The 17,205-nt window shown below is 53.8% G+C and overlaps 4 protein-coding genes across 4 annotated transcripts; 2 read left to right on the top strand and 2 right to left on the bottom strand.

Annotated features, from left to right (window-relative positions):
* Positions 1-1,429: 1,429 nt before the first annotated feature.
* JN550_004933 (uncharacterized protein) lies at positions 1,430-2,271 on the bottom strand (the record flags this gene model as incomplete). Its single annotated transcript, XM_049316503.1, has 2 exons — positions 1,430-2,072; positions 2,129-2,271. The coding sequence occupies 2 exons, from the start codon at positions 2,269-2,271 to the stop codon at positions 1,430-1,432; spliced, it is 786 nt and encodes a 261-aa protein (XP_049173131.1).
* A 4,326-nt stretch (positions 2,272-6,597) lies between these two features.
* On the top strand, positions 6,598-7,899 carry JN550_004932 (uncharacterized protein; the record flags this gene model as incomplete). The annotated part of the gene is made up of 2 exons (XM_049316502.1): positions 6,598-7,209; positions 7,270-7,899. 2 exons carry the CDS (start codon positions 6,598-6,600, stop codon positions 7,897-7,899), a joined length of 1,242 nt encoding a protein of 413 aa, XP_049173130.1.
* Positions 7,900-12,437: 4,538 nt separating this feature from the next.
* Positions 12,438-14,148, bottom strand: JN550_004931 (uncharacterized protein; the record flags this gene model as incomplete). Its single annotated transcript, XM_049316501.1, has 3 exons — positions 12,438-13,593; positions 13,647-13,900; positions 13,969-14,148. The coding sequence occupies 3 exons, from the start codon at positions 14,146-14,148 to the stop codon at positions 12,438-12,440; spliced, it is 1,590 nt and encodes a 529-aa protein (XP_049173129.1).
* A 1,617-nt stretch (positions 14,149-15,765) lies between these two features.
* JN550_004930 (uncharacterized protein) lies at positions 15,766-16,275 on the top strand (the record flags this gene model as incomplete). The annotated part of the gene is made up of 1 exon (XM_049316500.1): positions 15,766-16,275. One exon carries the CDS (start codon positions 15,766-15,768, stop codon positions 16,273-16,275), a length of 510 nt encoding a protein of 169 aa, XP_049173128.1.
* Between the last annotated feature and the right edge of the window lie 930 nt (positions 16,276-17,205).

Raw genomic sequence — 17,205 nt, 5'->3', positions numbered from 1 at the left:
CTACTTGTTCTTCTTCTTCCTCACCGTAGTCCCCATGATCTGAAGACCTCTCGGATCCCCGGTGATGGATGGAAATCCGGTGGCTGCTGAGAAGGGGTATTCCTGGCCTTGCGACTTGCAAATAGGCGGCAGCACCGCAGATCAAGTCGGCCCTGGATACCCATCCTGGCCATGCTGACACGCTGGGCTGGGGTTCCCAGACTTCCCACGCCTGCCACGCTTCCGCCCTTGCGCGCGTTGCCGTCAGTCCTCCTGACGCCCTAAACTAGATCCGAGGGGCTAGGGATTTTGATGGGACCAATGATATGACTCAATGCCCGTCAACCTCTCCAGGCGAAGTGGGCGGATGGAGAAGTTCATTGCCCCAGGCTGCTAGACTGGTAAGACTGGCAGCTTGGAACGAGAATTGGGGCGGAGTCCAAGGCAAGTAGCACGATGCATAGTACGATCTGTCCTCCGAGCCCACTTGTCGTTGAGACTAAGAGCCCCCTGATGACTCGGTTCGTGCCAAGGTCGGGCTTGAGCAAAGACGATGAAATTTCAGTAGGACGGGAATGGTCACGTCGGTCGGCTTGTCCCGACTCATACTATCTGTCTAGCATCCCCTGTCATCGCATGGCAATTGGAGTTTACCAGGGATACCACTACCTGATTCGCACGAAGGCAGGTGACACACTTTCAAGTTGCCGAACTCATGAGGTTAGAGTTCTAGACTCGAAGTCCGATGTAACCCAAAGGCCCTGCAATTACTTCCGTCATAGCACTCAATTACGGGTGGCTCAAAGCAAACGTGCAATCTCACGGATAGAGAGAGCCGATGTCAATTGCAGCAGATACATGCACTTGGATACAGACTGAAGGCCGGGCACCTCTGGCAAGGGGGGTGTGTGTATCCTCGCACATTGCTGCCCTAGACAGTTGAACCGTGTTGCGGGTACTAACGTGGTGTGCCGGGGCACAGCTGCATGAGCGCATCTCCTAACCCTGCAAACCCGCTCGAAACTCTTCGAGAAGGGTGGCTGTGGGTAAGATGGGCGATGAAATGAGAGGGGGGTAGCCGGGTGGTTTTTACCTTAATCCCACGTGAGAAATTGTAACACCGCCGGCCACACCGCGACCCGCTGTGCAACGGCGTGTGGGAAACAACAGATGAAAGTAGTGGGCGCTGTACCCGGACATAGGGCCTTGTACCACCTCTGCGGAGTATAGTCCGAACCCACACGACAGACGTTCGATGCTGTTTCCAACGACGCACGTTTGAGAATACGCATTCAGCCCAACTGCGCAGTAGAAGAACCGTGGGCAGGACCTTCCACTTCAGATAATGGGGAAATGGGGTGTCCGCCTGCCTGCACCGCATGTTGTAAAAGTGTGGCGCACTGCCAAATGACGGGAACTACGTTCACCACATGCCTGTATAGCAGCTGCGTTATACTCCTGTAGTCAGCCAGACTCGTCCGATAAAGGCAGCAGCGTCAACAGGGACCGACGGAAACTTTTTCGGCAATCCGAAAAGGCTCACAGAGCCAGGTTGCTGCATGGCTGCGTCACACGACTCCCACGCACGCTCTCGTTCCTTCTTCCCTGGCCGTTCTTCACTGCAATTGGACTTGGGGTGGGCGGCGGCGATAGTGCTCACGGCCGGCTTGCTGAATCGGGCCAACGCATCACCTTCGTCTTGGTGAGGAGGCCAAATCAACGGGCACACACGCCATCTGAGCAGAAAGCCAGGACCCGAACGCCCGTCGGGCCCTGCATAGCCCTGGCTAGCGTCTGCGGGCCATCCCTCGGAGGAGCCTAACGTCTTGAAAACCAGCCAATCCAAAGTCATACTTCCAGGGCCACAGCTATCGACACCCTCGCACTCCCTGGCGCCATCCAGGCCTGCACCCCACAGAAGGACCAGGCCGAGGCTGACGTGCGTCCTGGGTACCCTACCGTAGCGGTTGCGGCAGCAGCCTCCCTTCCCTTCGCTGGAACACAAGACGGGAGACAGTGTGCGACGGGTGGTGGGGTCTCCAGGGTTGCCATTTGTGCTACCCATGTTGTCGAACGGCACGTTGATGCGCGCACTATAGCAATCAGCACCAAGCGACAGGCCGAGTTACATCTATATTCCCCAGTTCACACGGAGCCAGCCCATCTCGCGACGTTCCGCCCGTAGTTGCAGTCATGCCCGGGGGCTCCCGTGCCCTTTTCTGCGACCACTGGCCCAATCTGAGAACGAGAGGCATTATCGTAGCCAGGAGATCCCGTCCGCCTGCCCGCCATGGATTCGAAGTCGTGCCCTCCGCTGTGCTCAGCTGACAGCTCTCGAATTGCTGTCGTATTGTCGGCGACCTCGGAGATCGATGGTTATGGATTAGTCACAAAAGTACCTCTACGCCAACGCTTCTCTCTGGGGCAGGGGTCTTATAGAGCCTGTAGCAGCCAGCCACTGCCCTGACTGCACCCGTCGAAATCCCTTGATCCCAGCAAGATGAAATCTTCAAGGTAACTTCGCCTTCCGAAACAAAGCTTCTGTTCGGCGAGGAGGCAGTGAGCCACCACCGAGATAAGATTCAGCACCGCAGTTGAGCTTCCCAAGTGGTCACCGCCATGATCCCCTTCCATGCTGCGTTGCGACTCTGATTGCCTTGGTCAGGCGCACAGTACATTGCCTGATTGCAAGTGACTGATTGTCACCGCGGCTGCGTCGGAAGCACCGAACTGGGGAACGCTCTTCGCCGTGGACACGGCCCATCGCCGAAGTGTCTTTTGTGATGAGATTGATCTTGGGCATAACTCGCGGGACCGCGATAGCATGCCCTCTACTCTTGCCGGCGGGATTCTGGATATAATCAGGCATTATTATGGTGGTGCATCCTGGTTACCTTTGCCCATCCGTTTCACGTAGTACCTAACCCCCCAACACAGTGGTTGGTTTTTCTTACTGGTAGGGGTCTGTTGCCCTGGTAGGCCGTATTTAGCCTCTTGCTGAACCGTGGACTGGACCCCATCCCATCCAACCTAACGGCCCCCTCATCAGCTGCCAAGGGGGACTGCAGCAGTTCATCACAGGTTGCAAGGCTCGGCCACGGGAACCCCCGTCCAGTGCGAGCCATCCCCCTGGGATTTGCGCCTTTGGTTGCCTAACCCAATCCGTCAGCTGCCGCTACGCGAGGTTGTTCGATCGAAGGGAATGTAGGTCGACGGCGTTTGAAGGTTGAAAATTGAATACGTATCCAGACAGATAGGGTTGGCATCCAAATAAAACAAAAGTACCGAGCTGCCAACAAGCCGCCCAACCAACACAGCCATTGGGTGACTCGAGGCGGGGAGACAGGCCAGACCAGCGGTGTGGGTGAGCGACGAATGCGCACGGGGTGTGGTGCGGCAAGGAAAAAGAAAGCTGGGTGCCAGAGCACTGGGACCGGCTCGAACAAGCCACCTGCACTCTCTAAACTGATCCGTCATCTGAGCCCGAAGTTGCACGCGCAGCCGAATGTGGGTTGCAGCCCCTGTGTTGCGTACTTGCTACCTCATCCGTCACCACCGCCCACAGCGGCCGTAGCCAGTCTAACCTAGGGAGGCGCGTACCTCGCGATACCCCTTCTACTGAGAGTACTACAGTACTGTGTCTGCAGGTGGGCTGCCCCTTGCACGGCAAGCAAGCACTCTGACACACTCACTCACTCACACACACATACACACACACACACCACACGGCCAAGATTCAGTTCGCGCGGTAGTTCGGGTCAAGCCTCCTCACAGTCGCACGCAGGTTGTCGATGGCGATCTTGTGGTGGAAAGCCGTGGCTTTCGTCATGCAATCGAATACGGCAGATAGCCTAGAATAGAGAGAAGCGAGGCACCATTCCAAAGCGCATGTTGGACGAGCATTTTCTTGATCCCTCTCGACGTAGCTAGCTACTTAATACTGTATGACAGCGAAGCAACGCAGCTGGCAGCAATAGAGCAGCTCGCCCCGCGCCAACGGGTCCCTTGTCAGACGTCGACCAAAAAGCACTACGTCTGCCACCCCATTCGAAACGCCGACTCTCACCAGCAAATTCTCACATTTACACGATCACATTCATGGGCAGAGCTGTCACGGTACACAGCCGACGACGACCTTGACCCGATATTCGTCCGACGTTGGTCAGCATAACGGCGACTAAAGCAAGGCATTCCTCCTGCGGTCACTCGTGCTCTAGCGCCCGTGGAAATAAGATATTAGCTACACCTTGATCGCTGCAACCCCGTGGGCGAATTGCCACTTTTAAGGCCTGGCAGCAAGAGGCACGCATCACCTAAATCAGCAGGGCCGTAACTACGCGCCCCATCACTCGGACGGACCTCTGGGAGATTACCACCCTCTTCCGGGGTAACTGACAGAACGGCAAGGTCTCAGTACGTCGAGTCTAGATCCGCCCTCTGCTCAGCCCTGCAGCCGAGGAACTGGATTTCCGACCTGGGCCGACTCAGTACGTACGTACGTCACGTCGGCATCCTGCCTGTGCAGAACACCAACACATCGAGACGCAGTGCATCCTGACCTGTGCCTCTTCGTTCAGTGGACGCACGTCTGGCGTGGCCTGAACCAGCGACAGGAAGAAGATCGGTGTGGCAGAAGGTGTCGAATCGACGAGCGCCCGACTGCCTGGCCAGGATTGATAGCTGCAAGGTTGCGGACGGAGCTGCTTTCTTGGATCAAATCATCTTGGGTCATTCAGCTGCGGCCCGTCCTGCGGCCTCAAAGGCCCGTTCTGACGGGTTCCGGGATTAGACGCGAGAGCCCAAAGCTAAAGCTTGACTTGATTGGAACAAGATCCGCCCAGCAGCCCGCCCTCGCGAAATTCCCTGGGCGTCCCGCATTTCTGGGGCCACATGCTGCAACTGCACCAACCCCTACAACCGCTTGTACGACACACCCCTTCTGACATCTCCCATCTTTCCCTTCTCGTTTCAACCGAGTTCTCGCATTGGCCCTCGTCGGCCTCGAGAGAGAGAGAGTGTGTGTGTGTGTGAGAAGTGAGAGACTGCTCACTGCACCGCTGGCTTGGGCGAATCACCCAGCCGCCCATTGCGGCCCTGTCCAGAACCTACCCAACTGCCTTAAGGTGGTCGTCTATTTCCACTCTTACCCGCACCGCCCGAGGTTCCAGTATCCAATCTCTCTGCTCCCCCTCTACCCTTCTGAAATCCCACGACTCCGGGACCAAAAGGGGAAAGACACGAGAAACGACTGCTCGAAGCATCTGCTAGTAACCTGAAGTCCAAAAGATTGGCGACTGGCTAGCCGATCTAGCGGTCCCAGACAGACGTCTTAGTCCATAGGCCTCCGCCGTCGGATCAGCCATCGGCCAGTCCATCGCGGCCCATAGACGCGAACCTGAGCGCCAACTCCACTCGGCAACGCTGCTGCTAGTCAGTTCCAAAGGTGCGTACTATTTGACTAACGAACACCATTAGCCCCCCGACTCATAGGTGCGGATTCAGGAACCTGAGAGGTCCGTTACATCCCCAGAAATCGGCCGTGGCAAGTGCCATTCTCGGGATACGGCCCACACAGCCTCAGTAGCCGTTCTCTTTTCCTGACCAACGTCCTCGCCCTCGTCCTTACAACGGACCAATCCTGCTCCCTCCTGTACCACCTCGTATCATTCCGCACCTGAAACCCATATTCCTCGTCTCTTTTTGCCTTCACTGTACGCCAAGCTTGGCGACGGCATAGTATCGCCGTTGCTGTTGTTCTGAGACGGTTCAGTATGTATACCCACTCTTCCGCCCCCTCAGGCTGGCTTGCTTGTGGTCCTTGGCTGGCGCCTTGACACTCGACCTGCGCGCGCAATAGTATCTCTCGTTTCCTTGTTTGCAGCAACAGCTGGTCTGGTTTCGGTCTACTGCTTTTATGCCCGGCACAAATCGCATCACGTCACATTTGCCTCTCCCCAAATCTGCTCGACCTAAATCCCACTCAGACGCAACGCACTAACTTTGGCTCTCTAGAGGCTCCTGCAGCAGGGCTCCCCCCAAGGGACCTCCCGCACATTATAGACTCAAGGCCCTCCCCGGCACTTCAGTCTCCGCCCGTGTGTCCTTGTACGGTTGGCCCCGCTAGTCCAACCAAAATTCTCGTTCCACAGCCGGGACCCTCTCCACCACTACTTGACACCCTCCTTTCCTTACTCTCTGGGCATTTAATTACTGCGCATCCCCCTTCCACCCCTTCCCCCGAGATCTTGGGCTTGCTCGACCGGACGTTGGGCGCGCCGTTCCATTGGTCTAAGATCGGCGGCCATCCCAAGACATTCCACGCTGCGTCCTCCTGACTATCTTGCTTGTTCATCTGGAGTTGCGACTTCTGGTTTGCGAAAAGTGCATATGTCTGGTATCAGACTTGACCAGCCCTGGGATTTCGTGGAAAATTAACTTTTGCTTGAGCCAAAGAGAGAGCTCTCGCAAGGCGCCTGGGACGGCCCGAAGCCATACGAGTCGTTCTAAATTCCGAGTTGTTCGTCTTTGGACAAATCTGGGACTACTATTACTTTTGATCTACCGTGGGTTGGAAAACCTGCATCAGTCATACTGGCGCCCCTCAGCGTTCATCGTATTATGGCAGAAGACCATCGGGATCGGGGACCGCCAAGACACGACCAATCCAGCGAGTCCCAGTACCCGCCGCCTCCAGGAGAAGAAGACGATCGTTCAAGAGGGATACCGTATCATCCTCGACCCCAGATGGCATCCGGTACAGTGACTTTGCCGTCCATCCAGGACCCGCAAGGTCCGTATGGGCCTCCCGCAGGCAGAGCGTGGGACCCGCGCGCCAGCAGTTATGGACATTCACCAAATTCTTCAAATGGGTATGCATCGCCTCCTGGCAATGCGCCAAGCCATCAGAGTAGCTACTCTCCTTCGAGTGGCGGGAGCGCCTATCCTCCTCCTGCGGGACATCCGTATCTACCCCCAGTCCAGCCTCATCCGAATGACGCTAGGGCACCTTATCCTCCTCCAGATCCTCGGGGTGCGCCTTACTATTCTTCCCAGAGGCAGCCGCCACCTTACAACCCAAACGGGTATGACTACGCTTACAGACCAGAGCGTGGCCCGCCGGGCAGCTATCCACCAGATTATGCAAGAGCTGGTCCTGGGCAGGCTGTGATGCAACAGACCGCTCCCAGACAGAGAACTTCGATAGCCTGCAGGTATTGCAGAAGACGGAAGGTAAGCTTGCCCGGAAATGAAGGATCTGTCGATTGCAAATCTTATACTAACGATCTACAGATAAGATGTAGCGGCTATCAAAATTCACCGGGAGGCAAATGCACGAACTGCATCAAGATGAACCAGGATTGCATTTTCCAGCCAGTCTCTTCTTCCGCATCTACAGCATTCGTCCCAGTATCTGCATTACAGAACGGCATTCCCCCTGGAACCCCCCTTTATGGAGCCTACGGACAGCCACTGAGTGGTCCTTCGAATGTTCCACCGGGAGGTCCGTATCAGGCGAGCCCGCCTCAGTATGATCAACCATTGCCGTCTCCTACTGGATCATTTGGTGGTTATCCGGACGAAAGGGCAGAAGCTGGCAGGAGAAGGCAAAGACCGCCTGAGGAGGATCATGCGATGCGTTTGCCGCCACCAAATTCTTTTCCTGAAGATGGTTCAAGGCGGCGTTCTCCTTCCTCGAGCAACAGTCCAAACCATCTTCCGCCGTATCAGACTCTTCCAAACCAACCTGGACAGCAGCAATCTGGACAACAACCTGGGTTTGACAACAGAACACCGCCGCCTCGAGGCAGTCCGTCGGGCCCTTCTAGTGGAGGCACCTCGGTTATGAGTTTGGGCAACATCATGGATTCTAACGACATCGATCGCGGCATGTTGGGGAGGTTAAATCGACAGAACAAGTAGGCGTACTGTCTTCTCGCTGACGGTATTAACAAACTTTTCCCTTTGGACAAGGATCGTCGAGAGGACAGAAAGATACTGCCGGACAGTCGCCTTCTGCAATCACGATGTGTAGCCGGCGAGGCTTTTCGACATCGCCTAATGATTTTCCTAATTTTGCGACTCGACCGGTCGGGGTCTGCAAACTGTTATCGCAAAGATTTTTCTGCCACGGATAGGGAGGAAAAAGAGACAGCCAAGGCGCACAATCGGTTTCTAGAAGACTGGTGCGAACGCTTTAGATCATTCTAGTTTGGCAACGAACAACAGTCAGCGCGATATCCCTTTTTGGTTTCTGGCAGTATGGGTTGGGTTTCTCCTTTCCGACAGTGCTTTTATGGAATGGAGAATAGGAAAGATGGGCTTGCCTCGCGGCACAATTCGAAAAACGTCATTTATTTTTGGTGTTCCCCAGCATGTTTGCTTGTTGGTAGGCTGGCTGGTTTGATTCCACATGCGTTGCATTGATCAAAAGTTCGATCGGCCATGTACAATGAGACTGCGGGAATTTGATTATTTCCGGAGCAAGGGACAAAAGGCACCCAAGCGCGATCGAAGAGCCATTTGATTTTGGTAATAAGGTACAAAACATGCTCAAATTGTTCAATTCAGTAGCAACGAAGCTCGTGGGGATTGTACCTGCCGCAAAATGCAGAAAGTGTACCGATTCCATGGACAACAAAAATCTAGGTTGGCTGTTTCGGTGTGCTACCCAGGGTAGCTGACCACCGCGCGCCTTCGGGTGTGTGTGGTAACGCGAATTGCATCAACAGTGGGCCCGGTAACTAGCGGGTGTCAATATTCGATAAGCTCGAGAAATTATGTTGATGATGTGCAGACTTTACGGTCCTGATCTCGGATGTTCTGTCATTAATCTGGCAATGACCACGGTATCCCGGTCGCCAGTGCGCTGTTGGGCCTCATGACGCGCAAAGTGAGCAGAACTCGTGGCGTCGTGACAATGTCCCTGTGCTCCCGCGACCCCCTTTCCAGGATAGCTTGCGTGGAGAAGGGGGTGTGGTTCTGACTGTGTCCCAAGTTCTGCGCGCCGATGAGCCACAGCCATCATCTCATTCCGCTGCCCACGGTCCTGTCAACCCACGCTGGAGGCAGGGCACCTGGGAACGGCCCCCCTCTTGACATCGGCTAATGCCCGCAACTTCGAATCTCACTCGATACAAGCGCAGCCAGTGGGAGCCGCGGGATTGCATATGAATTGGATGGGAAGACTTCGAGGACCCAGGCTACTGCTACTAGCCCTTCCTTCATAGTTGGTGAGCTGAATCACGGCCAGGCCCGAGGAACATTGAGGATCGTAAGGGATCCTGGGTGCACTATGTGATAGGCTCTGTTAGTATGGCACTGGTGGCAGCTGCCTCTGTCCAACCAGACACGCGTATCGATCTAGAGCAGTTCAGATCATTGCCACAAGCTGCACTTCCGATAGTTTACGTAGACCGGCCGGATCAATGCAAAGCATCCAGGGATATTGGAGCCAGCTTCCTTGGCCACCCGTGCGCCAGAAACCTCGATCGAAGCGAGGGAACCGTACACCTTGGTTCTAGGTTGGGTGGCTAAAACCTAGAGACACCGGCGCACACTGATGCTTACGGCCAATTCTGACACCTACCTGCGTAGCCCCTGTTTCGTTTGAGCATGCCTCTACTTGACACTCGCTGCGTAGTTTGACTACTGAAAGAATTATGGTGCAAAAACTTCTGTCCAATCCGTTTTACCAGCAGTCGGTATCTTTGAATGCCATGTCTTTCCGGCTTCTAATCGTGCACCGAACAAGGTCGGAGGTATTTTCTTTATCACGGAGCATGAGGGCCGCTTGGTTGGTGTTGTTTGTGCATTGAATTCTACCAGTGGGCCAAACCAATGGGCGGGAGCTGACCCATCGATCAGGTTGTGTGTACCTCGGCATGCTTGCTTACGGAGAGACTATCAAGTGCTTGGAAGCTTTTAAAAGCACAGCGTTCCATTTACTCCTTTGCTTCCGACGTGGACCTTCAGCTCTCGCTGTGCTGTTCTTTCGTCCACCTGTCAAGCGACGTTTCCATCATCGATATCAACTAACAGCTCAGACTCTATCGGCCTTCCTGTTCCTTACCACCGGGTCAATTGTGTTGACATCGGCTTCCGGCTCCGGACAATCTATAACTTGACAATCCAGGTGTTTCAAAACGTTTTGTCCAGAAGCCAGAATGCGACTTTCAATCCACGCGACGACCGCACCCTCCCAAGACAAAAGCAACCCCCGGCCGAGACGACGGTTCTCCCACGTCTGCACCGAATCTCGAGGCCGAACCGGTTCCGAATCTCCGTCATACTCTCTGGCAATGATGGCTAGCTGCGCGGACATAATGCCCAATTGTTCTATAGGACAGTTCGCTGCCGGTACCTGTCGGTAGTTTCAATTATCAATCACTTGACGCAATCCGGGATATCAAACGAAGTCATCGATTGACGGACCGAGCGATGTTCTTTGCGGGCAAGTCATGGTTTACTCACCCAAATCCTTCCAGGAATGTTGGCTTTTGAAGTCTTGGCCTACACTCGAGCAATATGAGGAAGGATTATTAAGAAGCAATACTTCTTTCAAAAATCGCACGAACCAATCGAACCCAGATCTACTAAATACCCTGCGTCAACTCTGCGGTGGATGGTGTCACCAGTATAGTTCCTCCAAGTTCTTCCGTGTTTCTGCCTCGGCGGATAAAGCCTCACAGTACTTTTGTCCACACATGATAAACCATGTTGGCCAGGTCTTGTACATAATCGAGGACCACACACAATTCATTTTCGTCAATACTTTGGCTGGACAGCCATTGGAGACAGCAGTTGACCACTGAGCAGAATTCTCGACAGATTGAATGGCACAGTCCATGTGTCGACGGCGATAGGTCTGTACGTTATTTTCATACGTCCCTACATGACTTCTCGTTTGTATGCGGGTTTGGATTTCTTTCCACTTGAAAGACGTTTTCCCTCCGTCCTTGTGAGGAATACTGAATTCTGGACAAGTTAGCATGGCCAACAGGGAGTGGTGACGTTCCAACAAGAGACCCCCGACGACAGCTGTTGACCTATTCGTCCCCCAAAGTTAGTGCTTTGTCTCCGTTGATTCTCTCGTTAAACCCATCTCTACAAGCCATATATCTAGCCTACTGAACACCGTGTGTGCGAACCCTGTCAAGCATACTGAAAGAGTGAATGGCACAGACCGTCTACATGGGAGAGACACGTCTCGTACGTCTCACTGCACACCGGTCATCTTTTTGTAACCTCCAACCCGACTTATCCACGTAACTTCACATTTAGCCTTCCACCTTCCATAGAAGAGCTGGGGCAATTATGTGGGAAGAGGGCAATTTCTAACCCCGAACCGGCGGGACGGATACCTTGAGTGGGGATGCGGGCGCTACTGACCCAGACCTACTACATATACGGAATATAGCCTCCAGAGAACAAATTTCCTGCCGCACTCGGTCACTTCAGCGCAGAGATATCAATGCTATAGTATTGTTGCGTTCGCGAGTATAGAATTTGGGGGCTCCACCAAGACAACCAATCAGAGCACCGAACGCAAGACACCGCCCCATCGATCAGCCCCAGCCCAATTGGGCCTATACTGCACTTGTACGCACGACAAGGCTGGAACACATCCTGCAACCAGCACACAACGCATCGTTGGCAACAGACTGGATGGGGCCTCCTTGTCCTCCGCTTCACCTGCACAGTATCGCACGCGGCGAAGTCGGTCCCTGCACGACTTCCAGCAAATTTGCCGTGTTTTGAAGAAGGATAAAAATACAAGTGTGTAGGTAGGGGTATAGCCCTGTGTTTCTGTGGCGGCCTTCAATTCGGTACGCAATCGCACGGTACTTACGAACAGCATTGACTGCCATATCGCGATATCTCTCCGGACGCTGCACCTGTCATGGAGATGTTGGGTTGACCGGATGTGCGCCGGACCATTCTGAACGTTACAGGGTCAGCTGGTTTCACGAGGAAGCGCTCTTGCGTCGAACAAACAAAGTTTGTAATACAAATACGTTATTATTTCATTCGATGCATCGCTCAAGCACGCCAGAGAACACAGGCTTTGACAGTGCTAGGGATTTACCAGGGCAAACAATTGTTTGGAACCCTGATGAGACATGTGGCTGTATCCTCCTGTTGACTGAGACCATACCTTCTAGCAGCAGTGGAGCTAGTGAATGGCTATTGGTGGTATCTGGCTATCAGGTACATCATCTCACTCATGGTTCTCGAGCAGTTTGTACAGTAGAGAGAGTCAAGGCGGTATGAGCCCATGAGCGACTGTTTTTCCTTCGAAAGAAGCCTCTGCGTCGCTGGCCTGATGGTGTCGTGGGTGTCGTTGCTCCTTTCTTTTAAGACTGTGAGGAATCTTTCTTCCATTTATATTCCTGAATTCCAGTATAACAACACCTGAAAATGCGAACTCTGCCAAATATGCGCCCTGTCGAATGCGTTTATTATCTTTCCCCTCCCATCTCTTCTCGGACCGTCATACCTCCGGTCGGATTCCGTTCCAACACGAAGCATCTCTCGGCGTAGACGCCTCGCTCGTTCTGCGCCCTCCAGGCCTCACCCAGTCTTCGTACCATGTGCCGTCTCCAGCCGCCGACGTTGATCGTTATGCACCGCCAGGGTGAGCCCGCCTTCCCCCGAACCAAGGTGCCAAATGTCCTCATCGCCGCCTCGTAATCACGATCTACCTCGGGATGCACGACCTCGAAGGCGCGCAGGACCGTCTGGACGTGGAGAGTCAAGGTGTGCAGCCGGGGGAACTGGCAGAGCGCGCGCAAGAAGAGGGACGGGTCACAGAGTGCCACGTCCATGTCCATCTCCAGCGTGTGCAGATTGACCAGACCCTGCGCGAGCGCAACGAGGTCGTCAATCCATATAGTTGGACAACGGCGGTCGTCTTCAGAGAACCCGACATAATCACAGAACTTGAGGACCTGGAGCGTCTTCGAGTGGCGAAGCAAGCCGTCCATCGGGAAGAGTTGTGTATGGCACGTGATTTTCAGGGTGGTGAGTGCCTTGATCTGCTTTATCAACGCATACAGGCCGTACGTGGCCTCCCGGCGTCGATCGGGCAGGTGGGCGCTGAAGTCTTCGCAATGGAGAGTGTGGAGGTCGACGAGGTCCCCGAACGGCACTGATGTGAGGAATTCAAAGATGGGCACATCTATGAGCTTCAGCGATGCAATAAGCGAGAAATCCCAGTGTGCCTCCACGTCGGCCGCTGTATGATTCCAGTCGTACGATCGTAAGGTTAGCTCTTTGAAGGCGGGTAGCTCTTCGCCTTCCGAGAAGGTGAACCGAGTACCTTGGCCCCTATCCTGGTAGTGGAACGTTTCCAGATGCCTGGACCTCAGAATAAGTTGCTTCAGTGATTCGAGTCTATTCGTCAGGGGAGGCGTCGGGCTGGCCAGTTTCAGTGAAGCAAGTAGGTCTGATGGAATGGTCCTGAGGTAGAGATCTTGCTGATCTGCAGTGAAGTCTCTGAGAGGTAGATCTTCGATATAAATCTTTGTGTTGTTCACGTTGGCTTGTTGGGGATTTAGAACATCTGACGGAATCCAAAACTCCCCCGAGCGGAAGTGTGCCCCTTTATATTTCCACCTGAATACAGTCAGTTAAATGGGCCGTTTGGGTTCCTGGTAGCCTATACTGACCTCACGGTCAACAGCCTCCGTATACGACTCAACAGTCGCTGAATGCCTTGGGGGTCTAGATCACTCCTGATCTCAACGTGTCGTGTTAAGGTATGTATCCTTCCCAAAGCTTCAGGAAAGTATGTCGCCGCCTCTGGGGCGATAATCTGCTCGGTGAGCGTCAAGTGTTCGTATCTGATAGGTGTGATAATAGCATTGAACCTCTTTGATAGAAGACGTGCAGAGGCTAGCGACCTAGTGTTGATTTCCCGTAGCTAGAGGGTTGATAAGCAAAGTTACGAGAGAAATGATCGCCATATTAGTTATCCTTTGGAAAGCTTACCTGTTCAAATATCAACGCGAGTAACTCTGAACTGAGGTCATTCAAGGACCAAGGAGATCTTGTCGGCTCGGAAGTTGCCACAAGTGCCATCCGTCCACCGCCCTCAACCTTGAGCTTGCCAATGGTGTGGGGAGGTGAAGAATATACAGGTGCTGGACGCACTACCTGGGTTGAGATCATGTCGACTTAACACCCAGTAGTGGCCATATGGAAAAGAAGATAAAGCCAGGAGTTTAGAACTTCTCGATGGAAAGGAGGACTTGGTCAGAACTTCAAGACTGTCATCAGAAGCACTTTGAAACATTCATCGGATGATGGGGGATGACAGCGGCAGTGTGAACAGGGTAGACGGGCAGGCGGCGCACCGCGGCGTCTAAGACAACCCGAGAAGTGTATGCCCTATTGAAAGATTGTCTGCAGCTAAGCCTCTTGGGGTTAAAGTCACGAAGGCCCATTCAAGAACGCTCTGCATATGTCGGTCAAGAAGTACAATCATAGGTGATTCGCAGCACAGGAGCTGCGGCCCTGTCGATGAGGGGTTTGGAATATCAGAAGAGTACGCGGCTTCGTGGAGAGGATGCAGCAGAGACGAGTGGGACGAACGTATGAGCAGATCGGGAAGCTAGGGCGCCACGAGCCTAAGTTAGAGCACATGCAAGAACTAGAAGCGGGTGAAGGGTATGGGAAAAAGAGAAAACCTTTCCGGTTTGCTGGATAGCTGTAACCTGGCGAGTAGGGACCTGCGCCGTGGTATTCTAGAAGCCAAGGCAACCCTGGGCCCAACGCACTAGGACACCGCTAGTATCCAGGTAACGGACCAGTCGCAACACTGCGACTTGCTATGTGAAAAAACTATCTATTCAGGGCTGGCGGCGGCCATGTGCACATTCTTTTTCCTGTTCATGCCAAGAGCGCAGTGGGTATGAAGGTGTGCGCCGTGGGTAGAACGCCCTTAGACACAATAGCGCAACTGAGGCTTTCTCGATGGAGGATGCCTTCTCGTCCTGCCGTGAGTCCCGTTGGGACGTTTTCGGGGGCGGACGACTCGTTCAAACTCACCGTGGCCTTGGCCCCCTCTCCATGTTTCGACACGGCGCAGAAGGGGGCCGAAGACGTTCTGGTGGCTTGTTTGAGGAAAAGTCCCGACGGGAGCAGAGCAGTTCGCAAAGTTCGCCCAAAAGGGTCTGAGGTTGCCCGCGCTGCCGAGCGGCCGGGTGCCCAGGGGACTAGCCCACCACCACACTACGCATTGCTGCAGAGGGGTCCCAGTCGATTGCAGGGGCATTCAGCAGCGATCGAACTATCACGGTCTGGACTGAACGACGCTAACACATCAAACCTGACAGGGAGGAATCGTTTGTTGGGACGAGTCCAGCGCTATTTTTGTCAACCACAGAAGATGGTAGTTTGGATCAGACCATACACAGTGACGACAATATACGCAGCCCTCATTGCAGGAACTGGTGGCCGTAGCGCGCCCAGCCGAACGCACACCAACGCGGGCAGTCGTCTCGCTGAGCCGCCAACGGTCCCCGCAAGGTTTACCGTAGACGGCAAGTGGACGCCGTCTGCAAGAGCGCTCATTGGTTAGGGCACAAATGCCAGCTCACGTAGTGCCGACGACTGTCAAACGTTAGTAAACAGCAGAGCAGAAATGTTTTCCTGCCCTTGGCTGGGCCTGTCGCAGAGAGTGAAAGAAGCAACCCCAAGATGAGTGTCATATGCAGGTTTTCTACTTCCAAGCATTCCGTCCATACCGCTGGATGGAGGCTGAAGTTACATCCGTCGCATGTCAAGATGCAGTCGGCCTTGACACGATGTGCAGGGTCTGGTCCGCCCAATCGCAACTTGCTGTTCGAGAGGCTCAGCAAGGATCCCGCAAACGTGGCTCTGGGGTCTGCTTTTGCAGACGACAACCTCAAGACGGCTGAAAATCCCATCCCAGCCTATCTGCTCCTACTTGGCGATATCGCTGGCGCAGATCCAGTGCGGATCTCGACCTCATACAGGACCCCTGTATCATGGGCTGCGGGCAGACCCATCAGACCATATCTTTTCGAGCCAAGGTCCCGGCTTGGTTTCTTTGGCATCGACACTTGCGTCCTGTCCGGATCTGAGCATCAAGAAGCCGGTTACACGCTTCTAGCATCCATACAAAAGCTTAATAGACCATCGTCCGATCGATACTACGTAGCTCACTTGGCCGTCATATATCGGGTTTCAGCTTCAGAAACAAGCGACCTAGCGACCTGCCATCCCATCGCAGTCCTAGGAGCTGGGATTCCAAGACGATGCGAACCGATCTAGAAAAGCCCCACCAATGCAGACATAAAGCCGTACGCCATATGTACGTACAAGACGCCCTTGAATGCGAGCAACCACTGTTTTCCTTAGTCGACATGTAGGCCCAGGCCGCCGCCAAGACGAGCAGCCCACTATACGAAACAACACGTCACCCATACATACATATACACACTTCAGTATCCGAGAACCCGAGATCTGCATCGAGTGGCGGCAATTTCGGCTCGATGTTGCGTTAAACAAATGAGACAATACTACTCCCGCCTCGGACTATCAGTAAAACATCACGCTCTAACAGTGTCATGAGTATACAGTTCTCAAGTCCGGCGCCTAACACCTAACTCTCAGCTTGGATCGGTATCCGTCGACGCTCCTTGTTATCACGCTGGTTTACGAACTGAAAGAAAGACGCTCTCGTTGCTTCGGCACATCTCCCTCTTCCTCTTATGCAGCAGGGTTCCCCAGTCACCATCGCAAGTTCGGCCTACACATTACTAAATTACTACTCGATGATAAGCGTGGATCCCTTTCAGCTTTTCTCCAGGATGATGAACACAGTTACATCCTTGCCTGCGTTAGCCCAAATAGCTTTTGCATGGTCCAATCGCAACGTTATTGTCGAAATACATATACGATATGAACAGACTAGCTGACCGCGCGAACCAATCGCATTGTACGCCCACAGGATTTGTTTTTTTTCTTTTCTTCTTCCTTTCGATCAACTATAGCGAGCTTGGTAGCCCAGATCCATCGCCTCGGGATACTTGACATGCACAGCAGTAATGGTCCTGCCAAGTCGCAATTGCTTTCCCCCAACTGATGTCAGATTTCCTGTAACAAGTGCTCCAGGCCACTTGTTGACCACCTTGTCCCAACGAGGCGAAATTCGACTCGGCCGATACAGCACCCTGAAGATAACAGCCACCGAGGGATTGC

This window comes from Neoarthrinium moseri (genome assembly GCF_022829205.1).
Source record: "Neoarthrinium moseri strain CBS 164.80 chromosome Unknown scaffold14_Wmoseri_CBS_16480, whole genome shotgun sequence".
Lineage (NCBI taxonomy): Eukaryota > Fungi > Ascomycota > Sordariomycetes > Amphisphaeriales > Apiosporaceae > Neoarthrinium > Neoarthrinium moseri.
Note: the sequence above shows the minus strand (reverse complement) of the source record. Positions and strands in the feature narration are given on the sequence as shown.